At 46.5% G+C, this 16,289-nt stretch overlaps 1 protein-coding gene across 2 annotated transcripts in view; it reads right to left on the reverse strand.

The window, feature by feature from the left end:
- Positions 1-469: 469 nt before the first annotated feature.
- WHRN (whirlin) overlaps positions 470-16,289 on the reverse strand; it is a gene marked incomplete at its 5' end in the record, with an annotated part of 63,032 nt that continues 47,212 nt past the window's right edge. Inside the window, 8 exons of one of the 2 annotated variants that reach the window (XM_081967233.1) lie at positions 470-1,810; positions 2,871-2,993; positions 4,409-4,593; positions 6,954-7,533; positions 7,937-8,002; positions 10,603-10,635; positions 14,937-15,143; positions 15,906-16,118. In XM_081967233.1, coding sequence (XP_081823359.1) covers positions 1,628-1,810; positions 2,871-2,993; positions 4,409-4,593; positions 6,954-7,533; positions 7,937-8,002; positions 10,603-10,635; positions 14,937-15,143; positions 15,906-16,118 — 1,590 coding nt within the window. In that variant the 3' untranslated portion in view covers positions 470-1,627. Of the gene's footprint in view, positions 1,811-2,870; positions 2,994-4,408; positions 4,621-6,953; positions 7,534-7,936; positions 8,003-10,602; positions 10,636-14,936; positions 15,144-15,905; positions 16,119-16,289 lie in introns of both variants that reach the window. The other variant, XM_081967232.1, reaches the window with a different exon arrangement.

A 16,289-nucleotide genomic window follows, 5' to 3' on the forward strand; every position in this document is an offset into this window, starting at 1 on the left:
TACCTTTTCTTTCTCTTTCTCCTTTCTTCCAAACTTCCTTTCTTCCTTCCTCTCTTCCTTCCTTCTTCCCTTCCTTTCTCCATTTCTTTCTTTTTCTTTCTCTTTCTCCTTTCTTCCAAACTTCCTTCCTTCCTTCCTTTTATCTATCTTGCCTTTCTTTCGCTTTCTTTTTTCTCTCCCTCTTTCTTTCCTTTCTTCCTTCCTGTGAAGAACAGAAAATCAAGATGGCGGCCCCGAGCATCAAACCGGTTCGAGTTACTACCTACTTGGCTAAATTGGTCCGAACTGGTAGGAACCTTCCGCTGGTGTAAAGCCCCCCCCCCATCCCCCCTGCCCCCTGTCCAGACCCAAAGACCAGTTGGCCCGGCGGAGCTGAACTGGGGGGAGGTTCACCATCACAGCTCTTTTATACGGTGGGGAAAAGCTGGTGTAACCAAATGACAGCCGCGGTTCTTTTTTCTAACGTGTTTATTGAAAAATTAAACCACAGTCTCTCTTTTATGTACAGATAGTGAAATCTTGAAGGGTTCCCCCCCCCCCATTATTGGCTAGGCGGAAGGCGGAATACGGGCAAGGTCCCTGCAGAGGCGTCCATCACAGGGGCGAAATCCAAAACCACCAGAATCGGATGTAGCGCAGATGGTTCTACTTCACTCTGACGGTGCCCGGATCTTCTCCCGCCGTGATCGCAAGAAGTCCCCGTAAGATACAAGGGGAAGAAGGTAGGAAGAGCTACGAGAGGAAGCAGGTGACGCTTACAGACAGGTGCCCTGCCAGGTTTATTCAAACACGGAGGCAGAGGAGCACGGACACGTGAGCTAGGTGGTGGTTTACGAGCCAGTAATGGATGGTCGCTGGGAAGAAGGACGACGACGGGCTTCTCAAGGTCGATCAAGATTGGGGAGCTGTTAGAAGTTGGGGCACTTAGCAGAGAGAAAGTACCGTATTTTTCGGAGTATAAGACGGACCTTTTCCCCTCAAACAAGAGGCTGAAAATCTGGCTGCGTCTTATACACTGAATACAGCATTTTTTGTCTCCCGAAGCCCCTTTGCAAAAATGGCTGTGCATAGCCTTTAGGAGGCTTCCAGCGTGCTCATGGGGGCTGGGGAGGGCAGAAATGAGTGAAAAACAGGCCTTTTGCTCAATTTTGCGCCCCCAGCCCGCAGGAGTACTCTATAAGCCTCCTAAAGGTTATGCATGCAATTTTTTTGACAAAAAACAGAAACGTTTTCGTGAAAAACGGACCATTTTGTGCTCGTTTTGGGGGCTCCCAATCCCCAGGAGCATGCTGCAAGCCCCCTAAAGGCTATTCATGCCTTTTTTGGGGGGGAAATAAATGGGCCCGTTTTCACAAAAAAACGGGCCATTTTGGGGAGGTTTGCAGAGTGCAAAAACCTTTTTTTTAAAATAAAAATTTGCCTCTTCAAAACCTTGGTGCGTCTTATACTCCGAAAAATACGGTATGTTGAAGAGAGGTCAATCCAACCCCAAGTTTGCTTGAAATCCTGTCTAGGCTCTACCTGGGTGTACAGGTGTGCACACACAAGTGGGCACATCGGACATCTCGTAACCCTGTTCTTTCCTTCCGTCTCTTGGTCTTTTGGCTTTGGGGGTCTCCCGAGACCCCTAAAGTGCAACGTTGAATTCTGTGACGAGGAAATCGATGTGGTCCTTCTCTTTCGTCTTGAAAGCTTCGGCGATGATACGAGCGGCTTCGCGGTGTTCCTTGCCCCCGAGGGCCGCGCCGTTGACTTCCAGGATGACTTGACCCACCTTCAGCTGGCCGCAGTTGTGAGCGGAGCCTCCCTTCTGTGGCAGGAAGGAAAGATAAAGATAGAGAGAAAGAAGAAAGAAAGAAAGAAAGAAAGAAAGAAAGAAAGAAAGAAGGAAGGAAGGAAGGAAGGAAGGAAGGAAGGAAGGAAGGAAAGAAGAAGAAACGGAGGAAGGGAAGAAGGAGGAAGGGAAGGAAAGAGGGAGAGAAAAAAGAAAAGCAAGATAGAAAGATAAAAGGGATAAAGGAATGAAGGAAATAGGAGGAAAGGAGAAAGAGAGAAAAAGAAAGAGAAAGAAAGAAAGTAAAGATAAAGATAGAGAGAAAGAAAAAAGAAGGAAAGAAAGAAAAAGAAACAGAGGAAGGAAGGGAAGGAGGAGGAAGTGAGAGAGGAATGAAGGAAGGAAAGAGGGACAGAAAAAAGAAAGGCAAGATAGAAAGATAAAGGGAAGAAAGGAATGAAGGAAGTTAGGAAGAAAGGAGAAAGAGAAAAAGAAAAAGAAAGAAAGAAAGGAAAGAGAAAGATAGAGAGAAAGAAAAAAGAAGGAAAGAAGGAAGGAAGGGAAGAAAGAGGGAGGGAGAGAGGAAGTTTAGAGGGAGAGAAAAAAGAAAGAGAAAGAAAGAAAGGCAAGATAGAAAGATAAAAGGAAGGAAGGAGGTTAGGAAGAAAGAAAGAGAGAAAGAGAAAGAAAGGAAAAGAGAAAGAAAGCAAACATAAAGATAGAGAAAGAAAAGAAAGGAAGGAGGGAAGGAAAAAGAGAAAGAAGGAAGGAGGATGGGAGAGGAAGAAACAAAGGAAGGAAAGAGAAAGAAAAAGAAAGAAAGTTGATAGAGCAATAGAAAGTAGGCAGGCAGGAAGGCAGGAGGAAAGAAAAAAGAAAGAACAATTCAATAGTTATGTTGGAGTTGAGGGTAATAAGTTTATCATAAAGGCCCTTTCTTTAGCTCTTCAAGGTCCGGACCGGTCCAAGAGCAAAGCTATGGGGAAAATGTCTCATAGCATTTTTCTAACCCTTCTTACTGCAAAGAATTCCCTCGGATGTCCGTGTTTCCCGTGTTCTACAAAACCCCTCTTCCTCAAGGAATCCCCTTTCATACCTGGATCGTGACAATCCTGGGCAGGGGCTGCCGCGTGTTGGCACCCCCTTCTATGGCAATGCCCAAAGTCGGGGCACTCTTCGGCACCCGGATTAGATGTGAAGTTGGCTCCAGGAGTCCTGGCTGTAGGGAGATGGAGAGGAAGAGAACATCAGTGGAGGACGAGCAAAGTTGGCACGGGAATCATGGACGCGAAGGACTCGTCTCCAAAACTTTGACTAAAGTCCCGATTCTTGCCAGCTCATCTTTCCTGGGGAAGTCTTGAGTGCAAATTAAACCAGCTTGTTGCAAAATATTATGCGGTCTACAGAGAATACAGGGTGTGTGTGGTTGTATTTTTCTTTCTCTTTTTCCTTTTTTTGGGGGGGGTACCCTAAATTTAAACGGCAATGCTTCCCTCTAGTGGAGAAATGTGGCCACTAATTTCTGCCAAAATCGATGCTGTTTTTAATAAGCGCAAATCTTGTATCACTTACTCTACCGTGTTTCCCCCAAAATAAGACAGAGTCTTATTTTCTTTTGACCCCCAAAATAAGTGCTTATTTTTGGAGGAGGTCTTATTATTTTTGAGGTGCAGGAGGTGAAGAGCGTTGTGCTGCTGCTGTGTTGCAGTATTTTGGGGGAGGGTTTATTTCAGTGCATGAGCTCAAAAGCCCCGATTGGGCTTCTTATCCGGGGAGGTCTTATTTTGGGGAAAACAGGGTATTAAAATGTATAATTTACCGGATAGTGACATTTATTTTGTATAAATCACGAGGAGCGCCAGACTAGAAACTGGGGGGTCCCGAGTTCTAATTTTGCCTTGGGCAGAAAACCTAAGGCAAAACCTAAACCTAAATTCCATTCCATTCCATATTCTATTCTATTTTATTCTGTTCTGTTCCATTCCATTCCATTCTCTTCTATTCTAAATTATTCTATTCTATTCTCTATTCATTCCATATTCTATTCAAATCTTATTCTATTCTATTCTATTCTTATTCTATTCTATATTCTGTTCTATTCTATTCTATATTCTATTCTTATTCTATTCTATATTCTATTCTACTATTCTATTCTATTCTATTCTATTCTATTCTATTCTATATTCTATTCTATTCTATATTCTATTCTGTTCTATTCTATATTCTATTCTATATTCTATTCTATATTCTATTCTTATTTTATTCTATTCTATATTCTATTCTATTCTATTCTATTCTATATTCTATTCTCATTCTATTCTATTCTATATTCTATATTCTATCCTATTCTATTCTATATTCTATTTTATTCTATATTCTATATTCTATTCTATATTATTTTATTCTGCTCTAAATTATTCTATTCTGCTCTAAATTTATTCTATTCTACTCTATTCTGTTCTATATTATTTTATTCTGCTCTAAATTACTCTCTTCTCTTCTCTTCTTTTCTCTTCTTTCCTGTCCTGTCCTATCCTATTGTAATATGGGAGGACAAGGAACTGGGACAGGCTCTAGGATACCCCCCCACCCCCTTTGCCTGTTACTGGTGCTCGTGCCCGAGGGATGCCTCACCGGTTTGGGTCCTGCCTCCACCGCTCTGCCCACTCTGAGGACTCCCTGGGGACTTCGTGCGGGTGGCAGGCCCTGCAGCCGCTGACTCCTCTCCCTGCTGGTGCTCAGCTCCGCTTCCCCCAGATCAACGCCGCTGTCTTCGCTCAGCGTCTGCCCGCTGTCCGAGAGCTGGGAGAGCGTGGAGGCTGGGATGGGAAATGGCGAGAGACAAGCTGTTAAGGAGGCAGCAGAGCAGAGAGAGAGAGAGAAAATGGGAGGGTGCTGAGAACAGAGTCACAGAGTTGGATTCTTCTTACCAACCTCCAGGGATGGAGAACCCACGGCCTCTGGGGGCAAGCCTTTCCACCGGGTTAATTGATCTGGGATTATAGGATCACAGAATTGGAAGGGACCTTGGAGGTCTTCTAGACCAACCCCCCTGCGTTTTGCTTCTCATCCAAGACAGGAAAGTGGAGCTGAAAAAACTACTTGGATGAGAAGCAAAACTTCTTCAAAGGAAAAAAACACACACAAGGAAATCCAGTTGCCTCCTGAAAAAAAAACCTTTGGGACAACCATGTCCTGGATGACTGAGGACCTCTACAGACTTTTGTCCGATCTCTTCTTAAGAAACCTTTGAGTGTTGATGCATTCAAAACTTCTAGAGGCAAGCCGTTCCACTGGTTTATTGTTCCCACTGTCAGGAAATTTCTCCTTAGTTCTAGGTTGCTTCTCTCCTTGATTAGTTTCCATCCGTTGCTTCTTGTTCTACACTCAGGTGCTTTGGCAAATGCTTTTTGTCCTGCCTTCAGGTGCTTCCAAACATCGGAAGATCCTGTCATGTCATCCCTCATCCTTTTCTCTAGACTAGGTAGAGGTAAAGGTTCCCCTCGCACGTACGTGCTAGCCGTTCCCAACTCTAGGGGGCGGTGCTCATCTCCGTTTCAAAGCCGGAGAGCCAACGCTGTCTGAAGACGTCTCCGTGATCATGTGGCCGGCATGACTCAACGCTGAAGACGCACGGAACGCTGTTCCCTTCCCACCAAAGGTGGTTCCTATTTTTCTACTTGCATTTTTAACGTGCTTTCGAACTGCTAGATTGGCAGAAGCTGGGACAAGTCACAGGAGCTCCCTCCGTTACGCGGCGCTAGGGATTCGAACCGCCGACCTTTCTGAGTGACAAGCTCAGCGTCTTAGCCACTGAGCCACCGTGTTCCTTCTCTAGGCTAGCCATGCTCTGTTCCTGCAACCATTCTTCATATGTTTTAGCCTCCAGCCCCCTGATCCTCTTGGTTGCTCTTCTCTGCCCTCTTTCTAGAGTCTCCGCATCTTTTTTACATCGTGGCAAACAAAACTGGACGCAGGATCCCAAGTGTCGCCTTTCCAAGGCCTTATAGAGCGGTATTAACAATATGTGATCTTGATTCTGTCCCTCTGTTAATGCAGCCTAGGACGAATTGTAACATGGGACAACAAGGACAAATTCTGTGGATGCTCCAGGCAGACTTTTAAATGCAGCATTTTAAAAAAAAGAGGGGGGAGGGTTTGATTGCCTGGTTGTCTTTTAAAATGGTTTGTTGATTGGGGCCTGCTTAATATTCATTTTTGCAAGCCACCGAATAAGAGATGGATAATGTTTTCATTACGGGAAGAAGGTAGCCAGGCTGCTGGGGTACATAAATAAATAAATTTGCATGCAACAACTGTATATTTGGATGAAAATACACAACAGCTGCAACTGGCTGTCAGATGAGCGGAAGGAAGCCCTGGGGTCAGCTCACCTCTCTTCTCACTGAATATGTTATCAAGGGCAAGTTCTTGAATGCTCCCTCTCACTTTACAGATTGTGCACTATCCATGTTAGATAAGGAAGGAAGAAGGAAGGAAGGAAGGAAGTTACGAAGGAAGTCAGGAAGAAAGGAGAAAGAGAAAGAAAGAGAAAGATAGAAAGAAAAGAAAGGGAGGAGGGAAGGAAGGAAGCCAGGAGAAAGAGAAAGGAAAGATAAAGATAGAAAGAAAAGAAAAGGAGAAGGGAAGGAAGGAAGGAAGTCAGGAAAAAAGGAGAGGGAAAGAAAGAAAAGAAAGAGAAAGGAAGTTAGAAAGCAAGTCAGGAAGTTAGGTGAAAAAGAAAGAAAAGAAAGCTAAAGATAGAAAAGAATGGAAGGAGGAGGGAAGGAAGGAAGAAAGAGAGATAGAAAGTGAGAAAGGAAGGAAGGAAGTCAAGAAGGAAGGAGAAAAAGAAAGAAAGGAAAGATAAAATAGAAAGAAAAGAATGGAAGGAGGTGGGAAGGAGGGAAGGAAGGAAGAAAGAAAGAGAGAGAGAGAAAGAAAAAAGAAAGTCAGTGAGTCAGGGAAGGAAAGAAGGCAGAAAGAAAGAGTCAGGGAAGGAAGGAAGGCAGAAAGGAAGAGTTAAGGAAGGAAGGAAGGAAGGAAGGAAGGAAGGAAAAGTCAGGGAAGGCAGGCAGGCGAAAGGAAGTGTCAGGGAAGGAATCAGAGGAAGGAAGGAAGGATGGAAAGAAGGAAGGAGTTGAGTCAAAGAAGCATTTCAAAGGAACGAAGCGGTCACCTCTCGCTTGAGGCAATGGCTTGACTTCATTCACATCCGGTTCGTTATTCGGCCGATGAACTTCCACCATGATAAAGTGCTGAGTATTCCCCACTTCAAAACTGCCTTTCTCCCCGGGAGGGGAAGCAGCCGGGTGGGCGGGAAGGGGCGGGAGGGTAGGGGAGCTTGGGGCTGTGCCAGCCGTCTCCGGGGAAGCCTGTTTCAACCGGGCCGGCGACTGGATCCGAGGGAAAGGCAGCATGGGGTGCTGGTTGAGCGTCAACAGTCGGGCCTCTACGGGCCTCCTCGAAAGGCGAGTCACTGGAGAGATGGAGGCGTAGATGGAGCCGGAGGCCGAGTCCTCCATGGAAGAGCCGGTGGTGGCGCTGGAGGCGAGGCTGTGGGTGTCCTTCTCGGAGAGGCTGGAAGATGGCACGGGGCTTTGAGGAGCCATGAAGAACAGCCCCGACTGGGAGGATTCAGAAGATCCCAAACTGGGTTTGTGAGCTTGGTCTGAAGGATCTGCCCGTGTCTGACAGGAAGGAGCCGGAGGTGAGGGCCTAAAGGCTGGAAGTTCTTCATAGAAAGAGGAGACATCGTCCTAAACAGGAAGAGGAAAGAAGATTCAGACATGGCCACAAGAGGGCCAGCTAGTTTCAGGCTGAGGTCCATCCTTCTGCTCTGAGGGAGACGTCAGGGCTGGAGCTCCCAGCTGAGGAAAGGACCTTGCCAGAAACAAGCATAGATTCAGCTGAATATGAACTACTTAGATGGATGTGGGCCGTACAACTGCGCTACATATTTAAGCTACAGCCAATGAATTAACTGTGGTTCAGTGACTGACTGCGAATTTAGTCATTGCTTAAAGATATAGCATAAAGAGTCCCTAGCACATGGGAAGAAAGAACGGCAACCGTTTCATAGATCAACATTCCCCCTCACCCCCAGAACTGTTAAAACTTGGGGAGCAATCAGTTGAAGAGCCCCTTGAGACGATCTCTTACCAGGGAGATGTCAGGTAAGGCATTGATCCTGGTTTGGCTTCCACTCCGGCCCCCATCGGAAGAATTCTGGCAAGCAGGGAAAGAGCAAGGAATGTGATGTCACAGAAGGATTCGACCCCAAATCCTTTCAGTGAGGAAAGCTCTTCTCCGTTCAATTGTTCAGGATCGCTCAGTCTCTCTCTCTCTCTAATAAAAGTTGGAGTAACTGACTTCGGAAATTGGACCCTGCTTTGCATTTTGGCTGATTCTCAGCAGCAGAAAGCCTTGGAAGTAGAGACTGGCATTGGGTTTGAATGAAAGGTCCATCTCATCACTCTTGTTAAGACTAAATATAGTGATTTTTGTAATAGATTGGGAAGCTTAAGGAAGCAGGAAAACTGCACTCAAAGGTCACCCAAAGCCAAAACACCACCAACTATTTATTCTCATTCTCTCTCTCTCTCTCTCTCTCTCTCTCTCTCTCTCTCTCTCTCTCTCTCTCCTATTTATCTATCCATCAATCCATCCATTTATCTATGTACCCAGCTATTTATTATTTATCTATTATTTATCATCTACCTTTGCTCCATTTCTGTGTCTATCCATCCATCTATTCTTCTCTTATCCATCCATCATCTATCTATCTATCTATCTATCTATCTATCTATCTATCTATCTATCTATCTATCTATCTATCTATCTATCATCTATCAGTAAGTATTTCAATCCATCCTCTTTCTCATCTATTTTCTTTCCCTCTCTCCTTTCTCTATCACACTGGCCATTTCATAACGAAGGCAACTGTCAAATCTGTACTCCCCCCCCCCCATCACGTCTTTTCTTCTCCCTTCAAAGTCCTTTCTTCTAACTCAAATCTCCTTGCCTGGCTTCGTCTAAGAAGTCAACAAACAACCTCTCCTTGATGCACAAGGGGGCAGTCGATCACAAGTTTCCCAAAAATCTGAGAAACCTCAGGAAGAATTGCAAAGAAAGAGAGAAAGAGAGAAGGAAAGAAAAAGAAAGAGAAAGAAAGAGAGAAAGAAAGAAAGAAAGAAAGAAAGAAAGAAAGAAAACGCATTGCCACTACCCCCCCCCCCCCATTGTGGCTGGCTCCGTTTTTAAAGCCAATTTGGGAAGCAACGAGCCTCCGTGATCAGCCTGAGCTGTTTTCAATTAGTACAAAGCACAATTAGCCCCCTGCTAATAAAACATGACAGCGATTGGAGAAATCCTTAAGAGGAAGGTGAGAGGAGCAAGGCTGGGCTGCTGTTTGACAAGAGAGCAAGAAGCAAAATGGAAATGTTTTTTTTTAGAGGCAATGATCAACCATCAGTAGCAAAACGGTGCACTGAATGAAATTTGGTAAAATGGGACCGTTAGAGTTGTAACCTGCTGGTGGCCAGCGGAATTGGCAGCAGAGTCAGAGAGTGAGGAGGGTTGGGGAGGAACATGGGCCAGTCCTGGGGGCTGAGGAAAGCTCAGACGAGGGCTCTGCGTCGGAGGCAGAGAGGGAGCTAGACAGCAGTGAGGCAGAGGAACAGCTGGAGCCTGTTCTCAGTGTGCGCATGCGCAGAGCTGCCAGAGGACAAGAACAACTCAGAAAGCAGGGTCGACTTGGGAGTAAAGCCACACCTTGGAGGTGATTGGCCCCTCCCATAGGAAACAAAAGAGGAGCGAATGGGGAGGGGGCTTTTGCAGGAAACAATTCGTTCCTTCGGTCGTTTCAAGAGTGGAAAGTTCTATTTGTGACTATAAGAGACTCTGTGCCAAGTTTTGCTTTGCCCTGTGTTTGGAAACTAGTTATCTGGCAGCTCTCCAAGCGAGATAAGGTTCGTGTGGATAAATACCTGTATTTGCCTGTAGCAGGTTTTCGAATGGTTCACCACTTTACGAGTGGATCCCCGGTTCACTTAGGACCGTGATGGCCCCAAGTCTTCTATCTGGATCCCCTAACTCGATCTTCCTGTTTCTTGTCCAACACACCCCACTGTTCGAAGTTAGGCTTCCTGAGAAAGCATAAATCACAATCTTAGTCCCCAAAACTCTCTTTTATTTATACGGTTGTGAATTATGGTCATTCACAGCCCATAATGATTCACAAACAGTCTGTGAAGATTTCGACGGATGTCTGCTCGAGTTGCCGCAGTCTTTCAGGATAACGTTGATAAGCGCCTGCCTTTATCCCCCTTGAAACGCTGCCAGAGACCTAATTGCTCATTAGTTTTGGAAGGTCAAACGTAGCACAGAGTCAAACAGGACTTCTCAGAGCTTGAACAGAGTAAGATGAACAAATTATTTCCTACACAAAGGCTAACGTCCATTTGCTCCTCTTTTATGTGTTATGGGAGGGGCCAATCATCTCCAAGCCTTACTCCCGAGTCGTCCCTTTTGTCTCAACTGTTCTTGCCTTCTGGCAGCTCTGCGCATGCACACACTGGGAACAGGCTCCAGCTGTTCTTCTGCCTCACTGATGTCTGACTCTGAAGGCAGCTGGTAACTGTCAGACGGCCCTGGCCCCATCTCTGCCTCCGACACAGAGCCCTCATCAGAGCCTTCCCCAGACTCCAGGACTGGCCCATCTTCCTCCCCAACCTCCTCACTGTCCGAATCTGCTGCCAGCTCCACTGGCAGGCCACAATACACACACAGACACACATACAGATACACACACTTCAGAAATTGCTTACCTCCATCAAATCAATCAGCCACAAGAGCCTCTCCTGGCCACGTGGGTTGATGTGGACACAGCGTGCGGTAGATGGAAAAGGTGGAGAGGAAGAAATAGGTTAGAAACTTAAAAAATGAAAACGCAGTCTAAGCAAAACCCGGGTAGAGCAATCTCCTTCCCCCGCCCAGCCCCCCTCACGGATCTCATCGCCCTCGGATGATGAAAAGCGAATTGACTTTCACAAAGGAGTTCTCCAGGGAGAAGTTGGAGCCCTGAAATGTGACAGCCCTGTATTTATTGGATCGCAAGTTGGCCGAGCTCTCCCTGGAGAAAGCTGTTCCTTCCACTGAAGGCCAATACATTGCACAGGTCAGAAGGAGGGCTGAGAAAATATCTACAGGAACACACACAAACACACACACACACCCGCGTCCTGGACACAAACTTGTTTCAACTCCTCCCCTCGGGACGGCGCTGTAGGGCATTGCACAGCAAAACAACCAGACACGCAGAGAGTTTTTTTCTCCCTCATGGCATCGCTCTGCCAAACGCCTAGTCGTGTTTCAAGTCTATTTATCCATGTTGTTTGGTTGTAGTGTTATTGTCCTTCTTATCATCTTCTTTGCTGCCCCCTTTTTTATTGGCATTATTATTCTGTTGTTTTGCATGTACGCCAAGTGGTTCTGTACCGGAGACAAATCCCTTGTGCGCTTAATCAGACATGGCCAAATAAAATATTTTCTTCTCTTCACTCCTGCCCCCTTCCTTCCTCCTCCCTTCCTCTCCTTTCTTTTCTTTTTCCTCTCCTCTCCTTCCTTCTCTCCCTCTTTTCTCCCCTTCCTTCCTTATTTCCTCTTTCCTCCCCTTTCCTTCTTTTCTTCTTCCTCTCCTATCTCCTTCCTTCCTTCCATCTTTCCTTCCTTCCTGCCTCCTCCCCTCCTCTTATTTCCTTCTTTCTTTTTCCTCTCCTCTCCTCTCTCCTTCCTTCCTTCCCTCTATCCCTTTCCTTCCTCTCTGCCTCCTCCCCTCCCCACCTCTCCTTTTCCTTTTCCTTTCCCCCTCCTTCCTTCCTTCCCCCTCCCCTCCCCGTCTCTCCTCCTTTCCCCCTTCCACTAACCACCCTTGACTTAAACAGCCACAGGTTTTCAAACTGTCTGAGCTGGTTTTACACAGCTGGGTCGGCTGTCAACAGAGGAAAAGAGCGATGGGATTTCAGTTTGCTTTAGCAGATCAATCGGGCTGCCCTTTGCGCGCTTGCTTGTTTTGCAAGGTGAATGAAAGCTGTTTGGCAGAAAGACAGGATGGAGAAATGAGAGGATGCCTCTGCAGAGAAAACTGGGGAGAGAGAGAGAAAGGAATGACTCCTTCTCTTCGCTCTCATCCAAGACCTTTAGACGCGGTTCCTTCAGAAAAAAACCTTGGGCGGCTGATCCAAGTGGATTAAAAAAGGGCCAGTCAATCAAATAGGACATTAAGAGGGAGGGGCTCACTTCCCCATGGCTCGGGAGGGCCTGCTTCTAACTTGAACGGCCGTCGGCGTAAAAGGAGGACTAATTTAGGAAAGGTAATTGCATCGTGACAGCAGAAAAAAGCAGAGCATCTTTTTAAAAAAGACAATCCTTTCTTCCCGTTGGTGATTTTTTTTCCAGGCGGGCGTGGGAAAATACAAACAGATATTAAAAAGTCCTTCGGTTTTGCTGATTACGAATCTTCCTAGCTGCTTCTGTTACTTGGCCGCCAAAAAAAAGAAGAGTTTTAAAAATGTATTTATGCTTTATTCAATGGCATGAGATTTTTTTTGCAAGCGGCAGCTCCCATCACCATCAGATGCATTGCAAAGCTTTGCATAAAAATTGGTTAGCTGGAAAAGGTGATCCTGGCCTTCTCCTGATTTTCTGTTGCTAGAGGCTAACACAGATCTCCTCCTGTTGTGTGTTGCTTGGTGGCATCACACATTCAGGAGTGGGGCGTGTTTGCAGTCGTTTTTAATGAGAGCTACTTTGCACACTGCACCTTGGATGAGATACATAGAATCAAAAGCTAGATGGGACCTTGGAGGTCTTCTAGTCCAACCCCCTGCTTAGGCAGGAAACCCTACACCACTTCAGGCAAATGGTTGTCCAATCTCTTCTTGAAAATCTCCAGTGTTGGAGCATTCACAGCTTCTGGAGGGAAGCTGTTCCACTGGTTAATTGTTCTCACTCTCTGGAAATTTCTCCTTAGTTCCAGGTTGCTTCTCTCCTTGATTAATTCCCACCCATTGCTTCTTGTCCTGTCTTCAGGTTGAACCCTTATTCTTCGTTGCAGGTTTATTCTGCCTACTGCCAGCAGTTCGATCCTGACCAGCTCAAGGTTGATCCTCCCATCTTTCCAAGGTCGGTAAAATGAGGACCCAGATTGTTGTGGGCAATAGACTGACTCTGTAATCCATTTAGAGAAGTGGTATATAAGTCTAAGTGATATTGCTATCTATCTATCTTTATGACTGTTTGTCTACCTGTCTGGCTCTTTTCATTCTTCCTTCCTTCCTTCCTTCCTTCCTTCCTATCATCTATCTATCTATCTATCTATCTATCTATCTATCTATCTATCTATCTATCTATCTATCTATCTATCTCATCTATCATCTCTCTCCCTCTCTTTCATCTACCAATCTACCTATCTACTTATCTATAATACATCAGTCACCATATCTGTCTGTCTGTCTGTCTGTCTGTCTGTCTGTCTGTCTATCTATCCATCCATCTCATCTATCATCTTTCTCTCCCTCTCTCGTCTGTCTGTCTGTCTGTCTGTCTGTCTGTCTGTCTGTCTGTCTATCTATCCATCTATCTATCAGCTGTGGTGGCCCAGAGGTTAGAATGCAGTATTGCAGGCTAATTCTGCCCACTGCCAGCAGTTCGATGCTGACTGGCTCAAGTCAGCCTTCCATCCTTCCAAGGTGGGTAAAATGAGGACCCAGATGGATGTGGGCAAGAGGCTGACTCTGTAAACTGCTTAGAGTAGGCAGTAAAAGCACTGTGAAGCGGTATATAAACCGAAGTCCTCTTGCTGTTTAAAGGACTCCCTTCACAGCTGGCCTCGAAAACCCAACCTGTTCCCTGAGGCTTTGCAGGAGTCCAGGCATTCAACCAACAGCCTTGTCAAACAGCCTTGCTCTTCCTGAGCCTGCTAATGAGGCTTTGATGAAAGGTGTTTTTATTACCAGCAAATTGATTTCCTGGCCCTCGGGGCTGCACATTTAAAAAGGCGATTATGCTAACTTCATTTGGCAGGGATGGGAGATGGGAGAAGGCAAGACCCAGGTGTCTTCTTCATTTCTTGGAAAGAGTCGATTTCCCCCCTGTATTATTCCTTCTCCCAGTGGCTTTCAGCCTAGGCAGTTCTCAAAAGTGTTTTCCCCCAACCCTTGCCCCCGTAATTGGAAGAAATTTTTTGGAAAGTGTGGTTGGCAACGAGAAAATAAACGATACCTTTTCTATGATGCTTCCACTCTCTACAAATCCTTTCCTTGGAAAAAGAATATATTAACCGATGACGTTCCCTAGTTGGGTAGGGAAACGTCTGCAAGAAAGCCACCAAGCTCAGAGAGCACTAAGGATCCCACAGTCCTCCTCTTCCTCCTCCTCCTCTCCCCTGCAAACGCCACTCCCTTCTAGCACTGATGATGTCACCTAGTCAGGTAATGAAACGTCTACAAGATGACAAGCAACCTCGGGGAGCAGCAAGAATTCCACTGTGTTTTTTAACAGGATGGTCACGGATTTACAGATGAACAGAGTTGGAAGGGACCTTGCAGGTCATCTAGTCCAACCCCCTGCCGGAGAAGCAGGAGACCCTGCTTTTTAAATTTGCCTCTACTAAATCTTCGCTGCCTTCTCAACTCCTGAGCTCCCATTCATTGTCCTATTTTTGCAGTCACTGGCAACTGAATTTTCTACCCAGTCAGTCCTCAGTTTTACAACATTTCGCCCCACTTCACGACCTCTCTTGCCACAGCCGTTAAGCGAATCCCCGCAGTTGATAAGTTAGTAACACGGATGTTAAGCGAACCTGGCTTCGATTTTGCTCTTTCGGAAGGTCGCAAAAGGGCCGGTCGCCTGACCTTGGGACCCAGTAACGGTCATAAGTATGAGTCAGTGGCCCAGAATTTTGATCAGGGGACCACTGGGGAATGGTACAGCGGTCGTATGTGTGAAAAATGGCCCTATTCGTCAGGCACTGTTTGTCAGGGCCGTTGCAACTATGTACGGTCACTAAATGGACTCTTGTAAGTCGAGGACTACCTGTGTAAGGGGAGAAGGACACGGAGGGCCAAAATGGGAGAGCCGAGCCTGAGACAACCATACCTACCCGAGCCGAACTAGCGGTGGTCGAGGTCAAATGGCTTTCGGTGCACGAGGCAGAATCACTGTAGGACGTTGTGGAGTAACCATCGGTTCCGGTCCCCGAAGGCTGCCGGGCTTTCATGAATTCTATTTCCCGCTTAAGAACCAAGTTGTCAAAATGCTCCAGGTCTTGTGGTGATACGACCCCTCTGACCTCCGACAGGAGGGAGAACTGCAGAAACAAGATGGGAAATGAAACTGAACGTGTGTTCTGACTCAGAGCCTGAAGCAAACTCCTGGTCCCGACAAAAACCCCTTTTATTAATTCGCCATGAATTCTGCTCATTCACATCCAGCAAAGTGTTTCGAGGGTGGATTTATGGTCACAGACCTTATCTGGCTTGGAGAGCTGCCAGGCCGATCTCTGCAAAACCCGGCAAGGAGTTTCAGAGAGTCACAAACCAATGAAGCGAACTCATGGCCTCCTGCAAGCTCCACTCCCCTTTCGCTCCTCTTTTATTTCCTCTGGGAGGGGCCATTCATCGTCCACCTGTGGCCTTACTCCCAAGTCAACCCCTGTTCTTTAGCTCTTCCCTTTGTCTACGCATGCGCACACTGGGAACAGGCTCCAGCTGTTCGTCTGCCTCACTGATGTCCGACTCTGAAGGCAGCTGATAACTGGCATACAGCCCTGGTCCCCTCTCTGCCTCTGACGCAGAGCCTTCCCCAGACTCCTGGACTTGCCCATGTTCCTCCCCAACCTCCTCACTGTCCGGCTGGCTGGCCACAACAACCTACAGACAGAATCTTGCCAGACTAAAGTAACTAACCGAATAACTATAGACACTCTCTGTGAACTGCTAGGGAGGGACCGTCACAACCCTTTCCCTGCCTACCCGACATTCCGATCTCCCCTGGCTCTTCGCCCTCTGGGAAGCAGCAGCAGCCCCCTCCTTCTCTCCAGGGAATCCAGACCTCATTCCGCCACACTCACTTTGGCGTGGGTGTTGAGCAGTTCAAAGAGAGCAAGGACGAGGGAATCAATGGAGATGTTCTTCTCCTTGTATTCGTCCAGGTAGTAGGCCATGGTAGTCCTCTCGGGTCCGTTCAGGAGATGCCGTGCGTTTTCCTCCAGCATCACTCGGTTTTGGTTCACGAGGCTACTCAACGTTACTTGAGATCCCGTAAGGCCTTTGTAAAAAGATGGCTAGGAGGAGAGGAATACAAAGCACAACTTTTGGAGAATTAATTAGGATTACCCAAACCGTGGCCGCTTAATTTACTGAACATTTGGCGCAAGCCACCCCTCGTAATAAATACAGACAGAGAAAGGATGCTGGCTAATAGATAACGAAGCACCCAATTATAAGGAGAGGAA

Source organism: Natrix helvetica (assembly GCF_964273705.1).
Source record: "Natrix helvetica genome assembly, chromosome: 15".
Classification (NCBI taxonomy): domain Eukaryota; kingdom Metazoa; phylum Chordata; class Lepidosauria; order Squamata; family Natricidae; genus Natrix; species Natrix helvetica.